At 41.0% G+C, this 12,442-nt stretch overlaps 1 protein-coding gene across 1 annotated transcript in view; it reads left to right on the top strand.

Moving 5' to 3' along the window:
• mcf2la (mcf.2 cell line derived transforming sequence-like a) overlaps positions 1 to 12,208 on the top strand; it is a 45,982-nt gene extending 33,774 nt beyond the window's left edge. The window contains exons 9-30 of the mRNA XM_079263925.1: positions 77 to 191; positions 284 to 403; positions 2,072 to 2,263; positions 2,345 to 2,536; positions 2,626 to 2,779; positions 2,887 to 2,939; positions 3,043 to 3,122; positions 3,248 to 3,314; positions 3,416 to 3,531; positions 3,634 to 3,703; positions 3,824 to 3,916; positions 4,023 to 4,115; positions 4,368 to 4,493; positions 4,681 to 4,902; positions 4,982 to 5,074; positions 5,155 to 5,233; positions 5,305 to 5,377; positions 5,487 to 5,596; positions 8,317 to 8,426; positions 8,554 to 8,666; positions 10,106 to 10,209; positions 10,348 to 12,208. Of these exons, the coding sequence (XP_079120051.1) occupies positions 77 to 191; positions 284 to 403; positions 2,072 to 2,263; positions 2,345 to 2,536; positions 2,626 to 2,779; positions 2,887 to 2,939; positions 3,043 to 3,122; positions 3,248 to 3,314; positions 3,416 to 3,531; positions 3,634 to 3,703; positions 3,824 to 3,916; positions 4,023 to 4,115; positions 4,368 to 4,493; positions 4,681 to 4,902; positions 4,982 to 5,074; positions 5,155 to 5,233; positions 5,305 to 5,377; positions 5,487 to 5,596; positions 8,317 to 8,426; positions 8,554 to 8,666; positions 10,106 to 10,209; positions 10,348 to 10,427 (2,455 nt within the window). The 3' untranslated portion in view covers positions 10,428 to 12,208. The remainder of the gene's footprint in view (positions 1 to 76; positions 192 to 283; positions 404 to 2,071; positions 2,264 to 2,344; positions 2,537 to 2,625; positions 2,780 to 2,886; positions 2,940 to 3,042; positions 3,123 to 3,247; positions 3,315 to 3,415; positions 3,532 to 3,633; positions 3,704 to 3,823; positions 3,917 to 4,022; positions 4,116 to 4,367; positions 4,494 to 4,680; positions 4,903 to 4,981; positions 5,075 to 5,154; positions 5,234 to 5,304; positions 5,378 to 5,486; positions 5,597 to 8,316; positions 8,427 to 8,553; positions 8,667 to 10,105; positions 10,210 to 10,347) is intronic.
• The last annotated feature ends 234 nt before the right edge of the window (positions 12,209 to 12,442 follow it).

Here is a 12,442-nt window from a genome sequence, read left to right as displayed (position 1 = left end):
GGATTTCTATATACAGAAAGAGGAGTAAGCATGCATGAACACATGAATAAACCTTTGCTTTCTTCCTCCTCCTCAGACTTCTGGGTCAGCTAGATGAAACAGAGACAGCGTTTGATGATTTCTGGGAACGTCACCGCACCAAGCTGGAGCAGTGTTTGCAGCTCCGTCATTTTGAACTGCACTTCCGTGAAGTGGGTTGAGTTCCATCGTGGGAAGTTTAGCATCCTATTTTAGATAAGAAAAAAGGAGATCAAAGTGTTAACCGTCTCCCTGTGCACTTCAGGTGCGTGCCCAGCTCGATGTGACGTCCGAGCGGTTGTCAGGTTTTTCTGAAGTGAGCGTAAGCCCCGCCCATGCTGAGCACGTCCTCCGAGAGCTCAGCAGTCATGAGGACAAGGCTTGTGTAAGTGCTAACAAACACACATTATCCTCACCTTTGATGGATCCTCCAAGGTTGTATAGATCAGAGACAACCAGCTCCAGTCCTTGAGGGTCGGTGTCCTGCAGGTATTGAACGTTTCCTACTGCAACACACTTGACTGACATAAAAATGGATCTCCAACAGCTTGTTGTCAAGCTCTGGTAATAGCCCATTCATTTAAATGAGGTGTGGAAACATTCAATGATTTCAGGACACCAACCTTCAGTTGGTGATTGCCTGTATAGACAATGGGAACGGCTGCAGGAACTTCATGTTCCAGGGTGTGCACACGCTCAATGAAAATCGATGCGATAACTGAAGCACATGTGTTGGAAGCTCTTTTTTGTTCAAAAGTTGGAAATGTGCAGATGCTGTCTTTTATGTTTGCAAAGAATTAAGATCTTGTTTGTAGTCACTGATAAACCACATCTATAGATCGTTGCAGTTAACTCATTTGCTTTGTTCAAGAGTCCCATTCTGTCTAATTGTGCGCAATGCATTGCTCTCAGTTCCCATACGTGGATCCTATAGGTATGGGAATCCAACAGTAGCTCATGACTTCCATTAGCATTTGCAAATCTAATATCAGCTCATTTTAAATATGATAGCGGCTAAATATGTCCGAAAAGTTCAAAATCAAAAACAGATCAGTAAGGAGCTGCAAGGAGCATTTCAGAGAAGCAGAGCTTCTCAGATGAAGAGATGGGCAGAGTTACACGAGTCTAAGATCCATTTTCCATTTTGCTAGTTCCCTTAAAGGCAGAGTATGTAAGATTTCAAGGCGATTCTTTCCACCACTAGATGGCAAACACCAGGTCGTCAGCAACACCACAAATGACCACAGGTTGGCAGTAATGAGCAAAACTCACCCCTCACCCCTCCTCCTGGCCAGCTCCAATGAGGGCAGGAATCACTTGTGAGCTGTAGCTCAGAGCTGCTCTGCAATAAATGGGCTTATACTCCCCCTACTGGTGGAAAAAAAGTACTTTTCTTTTTACTGGTCAGAAAACATTCAAGAAGGGTCTTTGTCATTAATTAAACGTGTAATTTAATAACTCATCAAATATGGACAGACTGGAACCTACATGTTTAAAAAACTTATCGAATTATGATTGTAGTTATTTTTTTAAGTTAATTTATTTTGAAAATCTTACATACTCTACCTTTAAAGGCTCAAAAATCAAAGTTTTTTCTAAATGAGGGTTTAAATGTAGTGAATACAATTTAATAAAATCACTACTTTTGCAAGCGCTAAATGACTTCCTTAAATTTAACATTTGGAGGCAAAGACTGTGTTATATTTATAGACACTATGCTGTCGGACACTGATTGATGGTGTTGACCTAAACTGAACTGCTATCTTTGGGTAAACGCCACAAGACACTAAAAACAAAAACAAACAGACTCATAAACGGTTTTTATGCCAATGCCATCAAGGCATTAAACGCTGCATGACTGTATTTATTACCAATATTTTTTATATTTTCATATGTTTATGATTTTATAGGTTTATATTTATTTTACCCCTTTTTTTGCACCTTATGACGGTTTGCACTTTTTCAATTTCATTGTGAACATGCAATGACAATAAAGACATTCAACATTCAATGCAATATATTAAGACAAGACATTTAACTTGTGCTACAACAGGACATGATGGACCTTGCCTTGTCTCTGGCCAGCGAAGGCGACAGGCTGATAGAAAACTCTCACTATGCTGAGGACTCCATCAGGCCGAAGTGCAGTGAGTTGCGAGGAGTCTGTGAAGAGATCAACTCTACTTTGAGGAGCAAGAAGACCCTCCTTCTCAGGGCTCTGGAACTCCACCATGCTCTGGAGAAGGTGAGAGTGTGAGCCAGGTTTAGGGAAATGTTTCCTCTCAGCATCACCTTTTAAATGCTTACATATATTTTTCTCCTGCAGGCATCACGGTGGTGTGAGGAGGGCATCTTCCTGCTGGCTAGCCAGCCTGTGGACCGCTGTCAGTCTCAGGATGGAGCTGAAGCAGCTCTGCAAGAACTGGAGCGATACCTAGATACAGCAGCACTACACACCCTCACAGACCGCAGCGCCATCTGCTGCCAGTATGAAGCAGTACTCAACACTCAGCTCAGGGTTAGCAAGCACTGGATCCAGCAGTTCATTCCATAATGCTCTTTTATTTTAATGCATGTAATAAAGGTCTGCTCTCCATCCTCCATCAGGACCAGATAGAGCGAGTTTTCCAGAAGCAAAGCTCTGTCCAGGAGATGTTTGAGAAGAGACGTGTCAGCCTGAAGAAACTTGCTGCCAAACAGACAAGACCCGTCCAACCAGTTGCTCCAAGACCTGAAGTCAAGTCTCCACTTTCCTCTCCCAGTAAGTCTCCATCACTCTGTATAGAATTTAAAAGTGGAGAACAGCAAACTTTAAGTAAAATATCACCTGGTGATAAATTAGACTGAAAGCGATCATTTATTTTACAGTTCAAGAGAGAAAAGAGAGGCGATACTCTGCAGACGGTGCCCTCTGCAAAAAGGTGAATGCATGGTTCTTGTCTCATATTTTGAATAAATATTTATATGATTGCAGGTTTTTTTAAAAGAATTTTAAAAATGTTTGGCATGCTGTGTGTTTTCCAGGTGGAGTCTCCCATACATAATGGTGGCACAAGACATGCTTCTCTCTCAGAGGAAGAAGAGAATCTGGCAGTTCTTCGGCGGTAAGTGCTCAAAGGTCATCTTAAGTACCAGAAAGCAGTAAATTTGTCAATAACCATCATGATCTTAGTCAGGATCTTTCTGATAAACTGAAACATTGAGTTTGTTTTGTTTCCATGGTTTCCAGCCATGTGATGAACGAGCTGCTGGAGACGGAGAGAGCGTACGTGGAGGAGCTACTGTGTGTGTTGGAGGTGAAAGCTGTTTTCCAGTTAACTGAGGCTTGATATTTGGAGTGTGTGACCTATTCCTGGCATTCACTGATATTAACGTATCATGCGATCTGAAACTGCAGGGCTACGCAGCAGAGATGGACAACCCTGCCATGGCTCACCTCATTCCCAGCACCCTGCACAGCAAGAAGGACATCCTGTTTGGCAACATGTCTGAAATCTACCAGTTTCATAAAAGGTATACCCATGTTTAATCTGTAATATTTTCAGACTTTTTGCCAGTTTTTAAAATATTTATCTGTTTAAAAGAATTCTGAGTACCTCTGTTATCTGTTTGTAGGACATTTCTAAAGGAGCTAGAAGCATACACCGACTGCCCAGAGTTGGTGGGCCGCTGCTTTTTAGAGCGAGTAAGCACGTTTTCCTTAATTCTTCTTCACTTTCAACATTAAGTTTACATTATTACCAAAGAAGATTCGCTTCAATTAACAGTTTCCATCAGCAACTTTACAACCTTTGTTTCTCTGCAGATGAAGGACCTGCAGATCTACGAGGCTTACTGCCAGAATAAACCTCGCTCTGAGAGCTTGTGGAGACAATGCTCCGACTGTGCCTTCTTCCAGGTTAGCCTCGAGTCTGTAATGACACCTCCTTCTTCACATGGCTTTCCGAAGCAGCGCTTTTGATTGATCTTAATTGGGGTTTTTTTTTATTTGTTTTGTAAACCAGGAGTGCCAGAAGAAGCTGGAACACAAACTTGGCTTGGACTCCTACCTCCTTAAACCCGTCCAGAGAATCACCAAATACCAGCTACTGCTTAAAGTGAGCCCTATGCATGTATTTTATTTACGTTTACAGTACGAGTCAAACTTTGGAGACACTTTCCCATTGGATTTGGTTGTGTATATGGAAAGTTTGTGACCCCATGCACACAGAGAGTCCTAAATAGGTCCAATTTAAACATTTAAGCTCAGTGGACTAAGTGAATTTGTGACTACATCTCGATTACTTGATTGTTTTCTAAAAGAAAACAGACGAGTGAGACTGACTTTACTCTCCACTGTCATGTTGCAGGAGCTGTTGAAGTACAGTAAGGGCTGTGATGGCTCTGATGATCTGCAGGAAGCTCTCACTTCCATCTTGGGGATCCTGAAAGCTGTCAATGACTCCATGCACCTCATTGCCATCACAGGATATGAGGTCAGTGAAGTTGCATAGTGCGACTGACTCCAAGATGATGGAGTATTGAAGCTTGACAGCTAGACCAAGGATGCCATTTTCTTATATGTACTCTGTTGTTTTGAGGTTTTCTTAACCGAAACACGACAGTAAATCTTTCAGAGTGGAGTTGCACATCGTGTCTAATCCTGTCTTGCTCTCTTTTTAGGGTAACCTGTCAGAGCTGGGTCGTCTGCTCATGCAGGGCTCTTTCAGTGTGTGGACAGAGCACAAGAAAGGCCACGCTAAGGTGAAGGACCTGGCCAGGTTCAAGCCCATGCAGAGGCACCTGTTCCTGCATGAGAAGGCCCTGCTCTTCTGCAAGAGGAGAGAAGAGAACGGGGAGGGCTACGAGAAAGCTCCGTCTTACAGTTTCAAACACTCCCTTAGTGTAAGCACACAGCATCCACCTTAAAATTCAGCTGGTATGAGTGCAAGTAGGGAAATATTTTTTACTCTTCCTTGTTTAGATGAGTGCCGTGGGCATCACAGAGAATGCAAAAGGAGACAACAAGAAGTTTGAAATATGGTGCAATTCCAGAGAAGAAGTTTTTATTGTCCAGGTAACATATCACATCTTTATAGCTTTGATTATTATTCTGTTATAATGAGGAATAAATAAATAGTTTGCTTTTGTTTTCAGGCTCCAACACCAGAGATTAAAACAGCATGGGTGAATGAGATCCGTAAGGTTCTGACTCAGCAGCTCAAAGCCTGCAGAGGTAGGCCTGTTAGCATGTCTTTATGCATCTTTTGCCTGCTTATTGCTGCATTGAACTCATTTATGTTTCAGATGCAAGCCAGCAGAAGAGCTCAGACACTGTGTCTCCCAGTCCCACCAGCAACAACACCTCCATCTCCCTTAGGTTGGTGTTATGTATTTCACGAAAGGCACGCTACTTTCCAAAAATGAGAAATTAAAGCACCTTTGTTTCCATTTATGTTGACCTTTTTCTTTTTTTGTGCTTCTTCCAGCCCCTTCAGAAGCAGCGCTCCGAAGAACCAGAAGAAGCAGCAGGAGGAGAAGAAGGCCGAGCCAAGCTCAAACTCGCATGCCATCTCGTGTTCCTCACCGAAGCACAAAGGTGGATGTTTCCTTGAATTAACAACACCGGCCAACCTTGTTTTAATCCGTTAAAATAAAACTTCTTAACCTGAAGCTGCTCTGTCAACTTCCCCTCATCTGGACTCCTCTTTTCTTCCTCACTTTCATCTCCATGGGTTCCTCTCTCCTTTTATCCCGTCCCCGCCTTTCATTTCACATCATTGCTTCCAGACGAAGCTGTCACCAGCCCGACCACTGATCGGTCCTCAGTGGCTAAAAAACGTTTCACTTTGCAGGGCTTCAGCAATCTTAAAAGTCCCAAAGGTAACATTAGCAACTGTGAACAAGCACACAAAGGCTTACTGTGGAACAACTAAACATGATGTTTTCGTTACGTAGATGCAAGAATATAGTAATAAAAGCTTGTATTTGGAAGCAGTAATGATCATTCTAGCATGTCTAGTGGTGGGGAACAGTGATCTCTGAGGGGATGCAATCCTGCATGTTTTCCATGTGTTCCTGCCCTAAAACACCTGATTAAAGTTAAATAGATCCAACAAGCTATCAAGATATGCATGGGTACTTATTGTGTTAAACAAAGTGTGTTGGAAAACTTGCAGGATGAGGGCCAAGTTCCCCACCACTGGTCTAGACTCATCATATGACTACATTTTAGCTCTTGTCTTGTATTTAATAATTAATTCAGTCCCTACTTTAACTGTTTGAAGGATTTATGATGCTCCTTACTTCTATGTTGGAAATTGCACGCCCCCTAGTGGTGAAAGTACAGCATTGTCACTAGTATTGGATTTTTTTTCTTGCTTTCCATAAACAGAAAATCAAAGTAAACCTCTTAAATCTTTAATGATATATTGAATTTATGCATGCTTGCTTTTTTACTCCCCCCTCACCCCTCTTGTCTTCTTTTCTCCTCCTTTCTCCTGCTCCTGCTTGTATGGCCAGGCTCACCTCTGAGCCCTGAGCATGCCTCCAAACGCCACTCGGTCAAGAGTGACCCCACACCATTTGGGTTTAAAGGTATATTTCTGTGCCACTATTGGTGCCATTTGATTTTAGAAGTCATCATTCACTTTTCCCATCGCTCATTACTAGAGTGCTCACCAGTCTTGTATCCTGCATCTCATGTAGGAGGGTTATGTTGGATGTATTAACATGTTAACAGCTATGTGCATTCTCACAAAAAAAAAAAAAGAGAAGTATCATGACGTTTTATCGCTGACTGAAAGATCATTTCAATCTGATATACCCCTCACCCATTATGAAGCATGCACATGCTCTGTGCACCACATGTTAACCTTCATCCACAGTTTTTTATCATTCATGTGTGAATGTCATGTCTTGTAGTTTGTGGCGAGTCTCAGTTTTCTTTTAAAGGGATTCACTGTCTGAGGAAACGTCCGTGTCTGAGTGGTCGATGCGAATGTTTTACTAAAACTTTCTCCTGAATCAAAGAGGAAATGCTCCAGAGTTTGATTAAATTTGGTCAACAATAAAGCAGCAGCACAGAATGCTATGAAATCGACTGACCAGCTATGACTATTTGTCTCCACGGTTGGCTGGCTGTCACTGACTTGCTGGCCGTTTCTTCCCCCACCGTAGAGCCGACTCCACACATCACCCTGAGCAGAGTCAAATGGATGAGTACCTCTAGTCTGTTGCAGAGCAAGCGGCAAGGTACAGAGCTGCTCTGAGGATTATAGCTGCTGTTTGCTGTTTGTGGTGAACATGATTGATTTTTATCATCGGTGAAGAGAAAATTTGAACTTTTGCAAGTAATTTTGCATTGCAGTAAGTCTTAAAGGTGTAGTATGTAAGATTTTCAATATTTAAAAAAAAAAAAACTAAACTAAAAAATAACTACAATCATAATTAGTTTTTTTTTAAACATATAGGTTCCAGTCTGTCCATATTTGATGTGTTATTAAATTACAAGTTTAATTAATGACAAAGGCCCTTCTTAAATGTTTGCCTGCCAGTAAAAAAAAGTGCTTTTTGTCATTTGTTATTAATTAAACTTGTAATTTAAAACGCATCAAATATGGACAGACTGGAACCTACATGTTCAAAAAACTATCTAATTATGATTGTAGTTATTTTATTAGTTAATTTATTTTGAAAATATTGAAAATCTTACATACTCCACCTTTAAGAGACACATTTTTAGTCTTGAGACTCAGGTTTGAAATGATGACGCTAAGATGCCGGCTTCACCATAAATCAATCATCCTTCTTTCTTCTTCTTCATCTTTTTCATTCGGTGTTTTGGCTTGTTTAGTTAAAAAACTGACAACTTGCACCACAAATATTGTTTTTAGCACAGGCATTTAGAGCAGCTGCACAAGGAGTATAAATTGTTGTGGTGCTTCTGCTTTTATCTACTATCAACTTTCATCTTTCCTGGGAGTTTGGGCTGACTTTTGTGTCTTTACATGTGTGTAATGGATCAATATGTTTTGTGGTTTGTGATCCTAATGGGAGATTTCTGTGTGACTGTGGCACTCAGTTTGCTCCTGCTGTCAACCACAAACACGTCACTCTTTCATGCTTTTTTTCCCCCAAAGTACTTTAATATTGACATTAAAGATCTCGGAGCTCGTTTCCATGACTAATATTTATCAAATTAGTGGCTCAGGAAACATTTGAATGTCATAGTCTGAGGGTGGCCGATCAAGAAGCATTAATCCACTGAAGATGCTTCTTTACCTTCCTTAATGCACCATCTCCTCCACTTTCCTACAGGATGGAACAAGGCATCTCTCTCAGTTGATGCTTCAGAGGAGAACGATGGCTACTCCAGCGGCGAGGACCCCATGAACTCTGACACAGAGGATGAAGTAGTAAAGAAGCTGGTGAGCCAGATCATGAAGATCTTTACATAACCTATAAGATTTCCTAACAATTCCTTTTTTTTTTTATTTAGCTTTATGTTGGTAATTATCTGGCTCTAATACCTACAACACCCCCTCCATCTTTCAGGCTCCAGGAAAGTACACTGTAGTAGCAGACTGTGAGAAGGCGGGACCTCAGGAACTGTCTGTCAAAAGTGGAGACATGGTCCAGCTGATCAGGGAAGGAGAGGAGGGACAATGGTAAACATTTCAACCACAAATACAAAGGAAATTATTTCAAATATTTTCACTGGCAACTTGAATGTTTGTAGAAAATATAAATATATTTGCATATAGAGGAAATGAAATACGGAAACATTTGTAGCGTATTAATTGTTGAGAGGTGGGGGTGCCATGATTGGGTATTAAAGGAACCTCCACCAAAAGCTTGGTTTTTACAATCAATTTGTAGTTATGGCTCACTACTTTGTGCCATAAGAATTCCTTCACCCATTATCTGAACTGCTTAGTCTGATTAAGGATTGCGGGGAATCTGGGGCCTATCTCAGCAGTCTTTGGGCGAGAGGTGGGGCGCACCCTGGACAAGTCACCAGACCATCGCAGCATAAGAAAAATTGTTTCTCAATAAAATAAATGGCAAGGAACTTTGATATTTGAATATCTACAGTACATAATATAAAAATTTTCTGGAAGTCTATGGATATCAGTTAACTTGTCCTCATAAATTTACGTGCTTAGTTAGGCAAAAAGGGCTAAATAAATTCTCCTTTTAAAAGTGTTTTTTTTATTTATGCACCAAAATAATGAATAAGTAGACCCATAAAAGTAACTAAATATAAACATGCTTGCAAAACAAAGGATAAACTGAACAAACATCAAACTTTACTCTGCCTGAATGAATGATCCTCCCAACACTGTAACAATGTGATGCAGAAGCTGTCACAAAACTACTGGAGAGAATGGAAACCAGTGTGGATATATATGACCCTCAAGTCCTCAGGCAGTTCTACATTAGAAACTATCATACCACCAGAATCAACATGGAGCTCATTTCAGCTGCTTTGGGCAAAATAAGGCAACTGGCTCTATATGCCAAAGATGAGAGCAACCAAGGAAACTGTTTTCTGCAAAAGGTTTAATAGTCAACATCTATGATGATGTGGAGAAGCATCAGTTTGCATGGAATAGGTGCTGTTTTTATATGGAAGGAAAAGTGATAAAAAGACATATTTTAACAGTTTTGGAGAGATATATGCTACTATCCGGGTAACATACTTTCCAATGGGATGAGTAGTTATTTCAACAGCAAACCTCATTCTGCACATTGACTGGCCTGTCTATACATCTGTTTCCTGTTGCAAATGTGTGGACAAAAAGCAGAATCAGACAACATTTAGACTGTAAACATGTCAGTCTTTATTTTTACGTGTTACTGTCATCAAATTGTCGTTGTTATAAGTTTTTGTTCATACAATAAAGTTGGCTGGTTGTTTCTATTAAATAAAGCAGTGAGGAGTTTAAATTTGTAGCAGATCAGGGTGAAATAACTCAAATTACTAACATGTCAGATTGTATGGACTGATATAGTGTAAATCTTGCATAAATGCATCTTGGAGAGATGACATACTATGATTGTGGCACGTTTTATCGTGGAGTAAAGTCTATTTAATGTTTTGCAGGTTTGTGAAGAACCTTCGCAGCAGTAAGGAGGGCTGGGTGGCGGCAGCAAACCTTCTCAGCCTCATCTCAGAGTCCAAGTCATCCCAGTCCCTCAGCAGCTCAGGTAGCTTACGCAGCCTAGATAGGATCTGTTTATGTCTGTCCTGGAGAGTGTCATCATCCATTCTTTATTGTGATGAATGAGAATTCGTTAGCTGGAATGAAGAGGTCATTGTTTGTAATTTGTGTGTTTGTCCTGCAGATGGCAGCGTCTCCGGGAACCTCAGCACTTCTTCCAGCGGCAGCGAGTCGTACACCAGCTTCTCCGACATCAAACCCTGAGCTGAGATCACCATCATCATCGTCAATCAGTCCAAATCTAGAACTATTTCCAGCTGGAATCAGACAAGCTAAAGTCTGACAGGAGGTCTTAAACTGATTTTTTTCTTCATTGTTGGATCGTATCAGAACCTGAAAGGACTCATAGCTTTGACAGGCTATTCCATCGAGAATCACTCATTCAAAAAAGAAAAAAAAAAAAAAAAGTGATGTACCACCTCCTGTTAGGTCTACTTAAAAAATGCCAAGAGGCTCAATTTCTTCAGTCTTAATAAGCTGAACAGATGTTCAGTGCCATCCTGGTATTTATGTAGCATCAAAGTGGACAGCTTGAAGAATATCTTCACTAAATGCAACACAGCTGGTGTCAACCAGGCTAAAAAACAAACAAAAAAAAAAACTTGTCAGAAAGACATCACAGCAGAGCGACAGATTCTTGTTTGGAGCACTCACATGCTATCAGACAGGCATTTCACATGATCCATCGGATTTAGTGTCAGACACTGATCGTGCACTGTGAAAAGTAGCAGGTGGATGCAACGAGAGAAGGGCTTTCAGTGCGTCTTGGAGCAAACTGAGCAGGTTCCATTCTGCGATCTTTTGTGAGCTGGATGTAAATGGAGCAGAGGGTGTTAGATCCCTATTGTGTGGCACATTAACGCTGGTTTCCTCCCGCATATTTAAATGAAATGCAAATGTATTTCCAGGTGAATGTCAACAACAGCACTACCTGGTGGTCACATGATTTGCACTTCTTCACCTACTGGCAGCTTTGACATCTATAAACCTCTTTTATTTCTAAAGATGACTCGCCTCTGAACTGCGCTGCACTTATCTCTCAGGAAACCCAAGGAGTTGCATGGAAAGGCAGGTGTGACTGCATACCTGCACGTGTTGGCTGAACGTCTTTGTGTGTTTTGCATTCTTGCCTGTTTGTGTGTTGCGGAAGAAAGTCAGTACGTCAGGAAGCCTGTCGAGGCACAAACACAAATCGTGAAACAGTTTTTTTTGTGGCAGTAAAATCAGCTTCCATAATTCTCAATAGTCTGACTATGTATTTGTTGTGTCACTGTGCTCACCTATATTTGGTCTGCACAAAAGCAAGCTTTGTCCTCTCCCTCTGCTCCCAGCCCCATTCAGGCATGTGACAGCGGCCGCTTTTCCACAAAACGACCCAGCCAGGGCTCAGACCTGCTCAACGTGTTTGCACCTCTTGCCTGATAGCAACATTTTTTATACTTTACCTGAAATCATAATGTAGCTGATCACAATCAAATATCTTTTTTTTTTTGTTTTGAGTATTGAAAAAGTCTGACAGGCTGATGACACACATCTAAGGAACCTGTGGTTTCCTGAGTTACACCTTTTGCTCTTCCTTGTTTTCTACGAGTAAACATGCTTTTTTATAACCCAGGATTTCTACTGTATCCACAAGGCGCTGTACACTCTCTTCATTTTTTTTTAATTAAACAGGAACGTGCAGGACTTGTTGCACTAAAATCGACCTGTATTCATCAGCTAGCCCACCAACGCCACTTTAGTTTGTCAAATTGGACTAAATTCAGTTCCTCACTGTGAAAGTAGAGGAAAAGGAGGAAAACTACTTTGCAGGTGTTTTCAGTGTTAAACTGTGTTTTTGGCCTTTATGTGTTGATAAATGTTACACTTTGTATAGGTGTCTCCTCCATACCTCACACTCTTATCCTAAAGAGCATGTATATCGTCAAGAGAATCATGGTTACAGAGTCTCTTTGTCTCCTCACTCTTTGTGGCATGTTCTTCATGGCCCCGATTGTAAACCTCCCGAACAAGACAAATATTTTCTATCAGTTGTAAAATTGTGAGAGTTTTATTTTCTGCCCTCTTGAGATACCTGACACGGGCACAAAATATGATGGTGTTTGATCATGGTCACACAGTAAATCTTACAAAGTTATTTGTACTTTCGACTCCGAGGCTGGAGTGAGGAGAAAGGGTTATATTTTTTTGTTTTTATGCAGCACATTGCAGCACCCACT

Source organism: Telmatherina bonti (assembly GCF_933228915.1).
Source record: "Telmatherina bonti genome assembly, chromosome: 24".
Taxonomy (NCBI): domain Eukaryota; kingdom Metazoa; phylum Chordata; class Actinopteri; order Atheriniformes; family Telmatherinidae; genus Telmatherina; species Telmatherina bonti.
The sequence above is the reverse complement of the archived record's forward strand: the minus strand, read 5'-3'. Positions and strand labels throughout refer to the sequence as shown.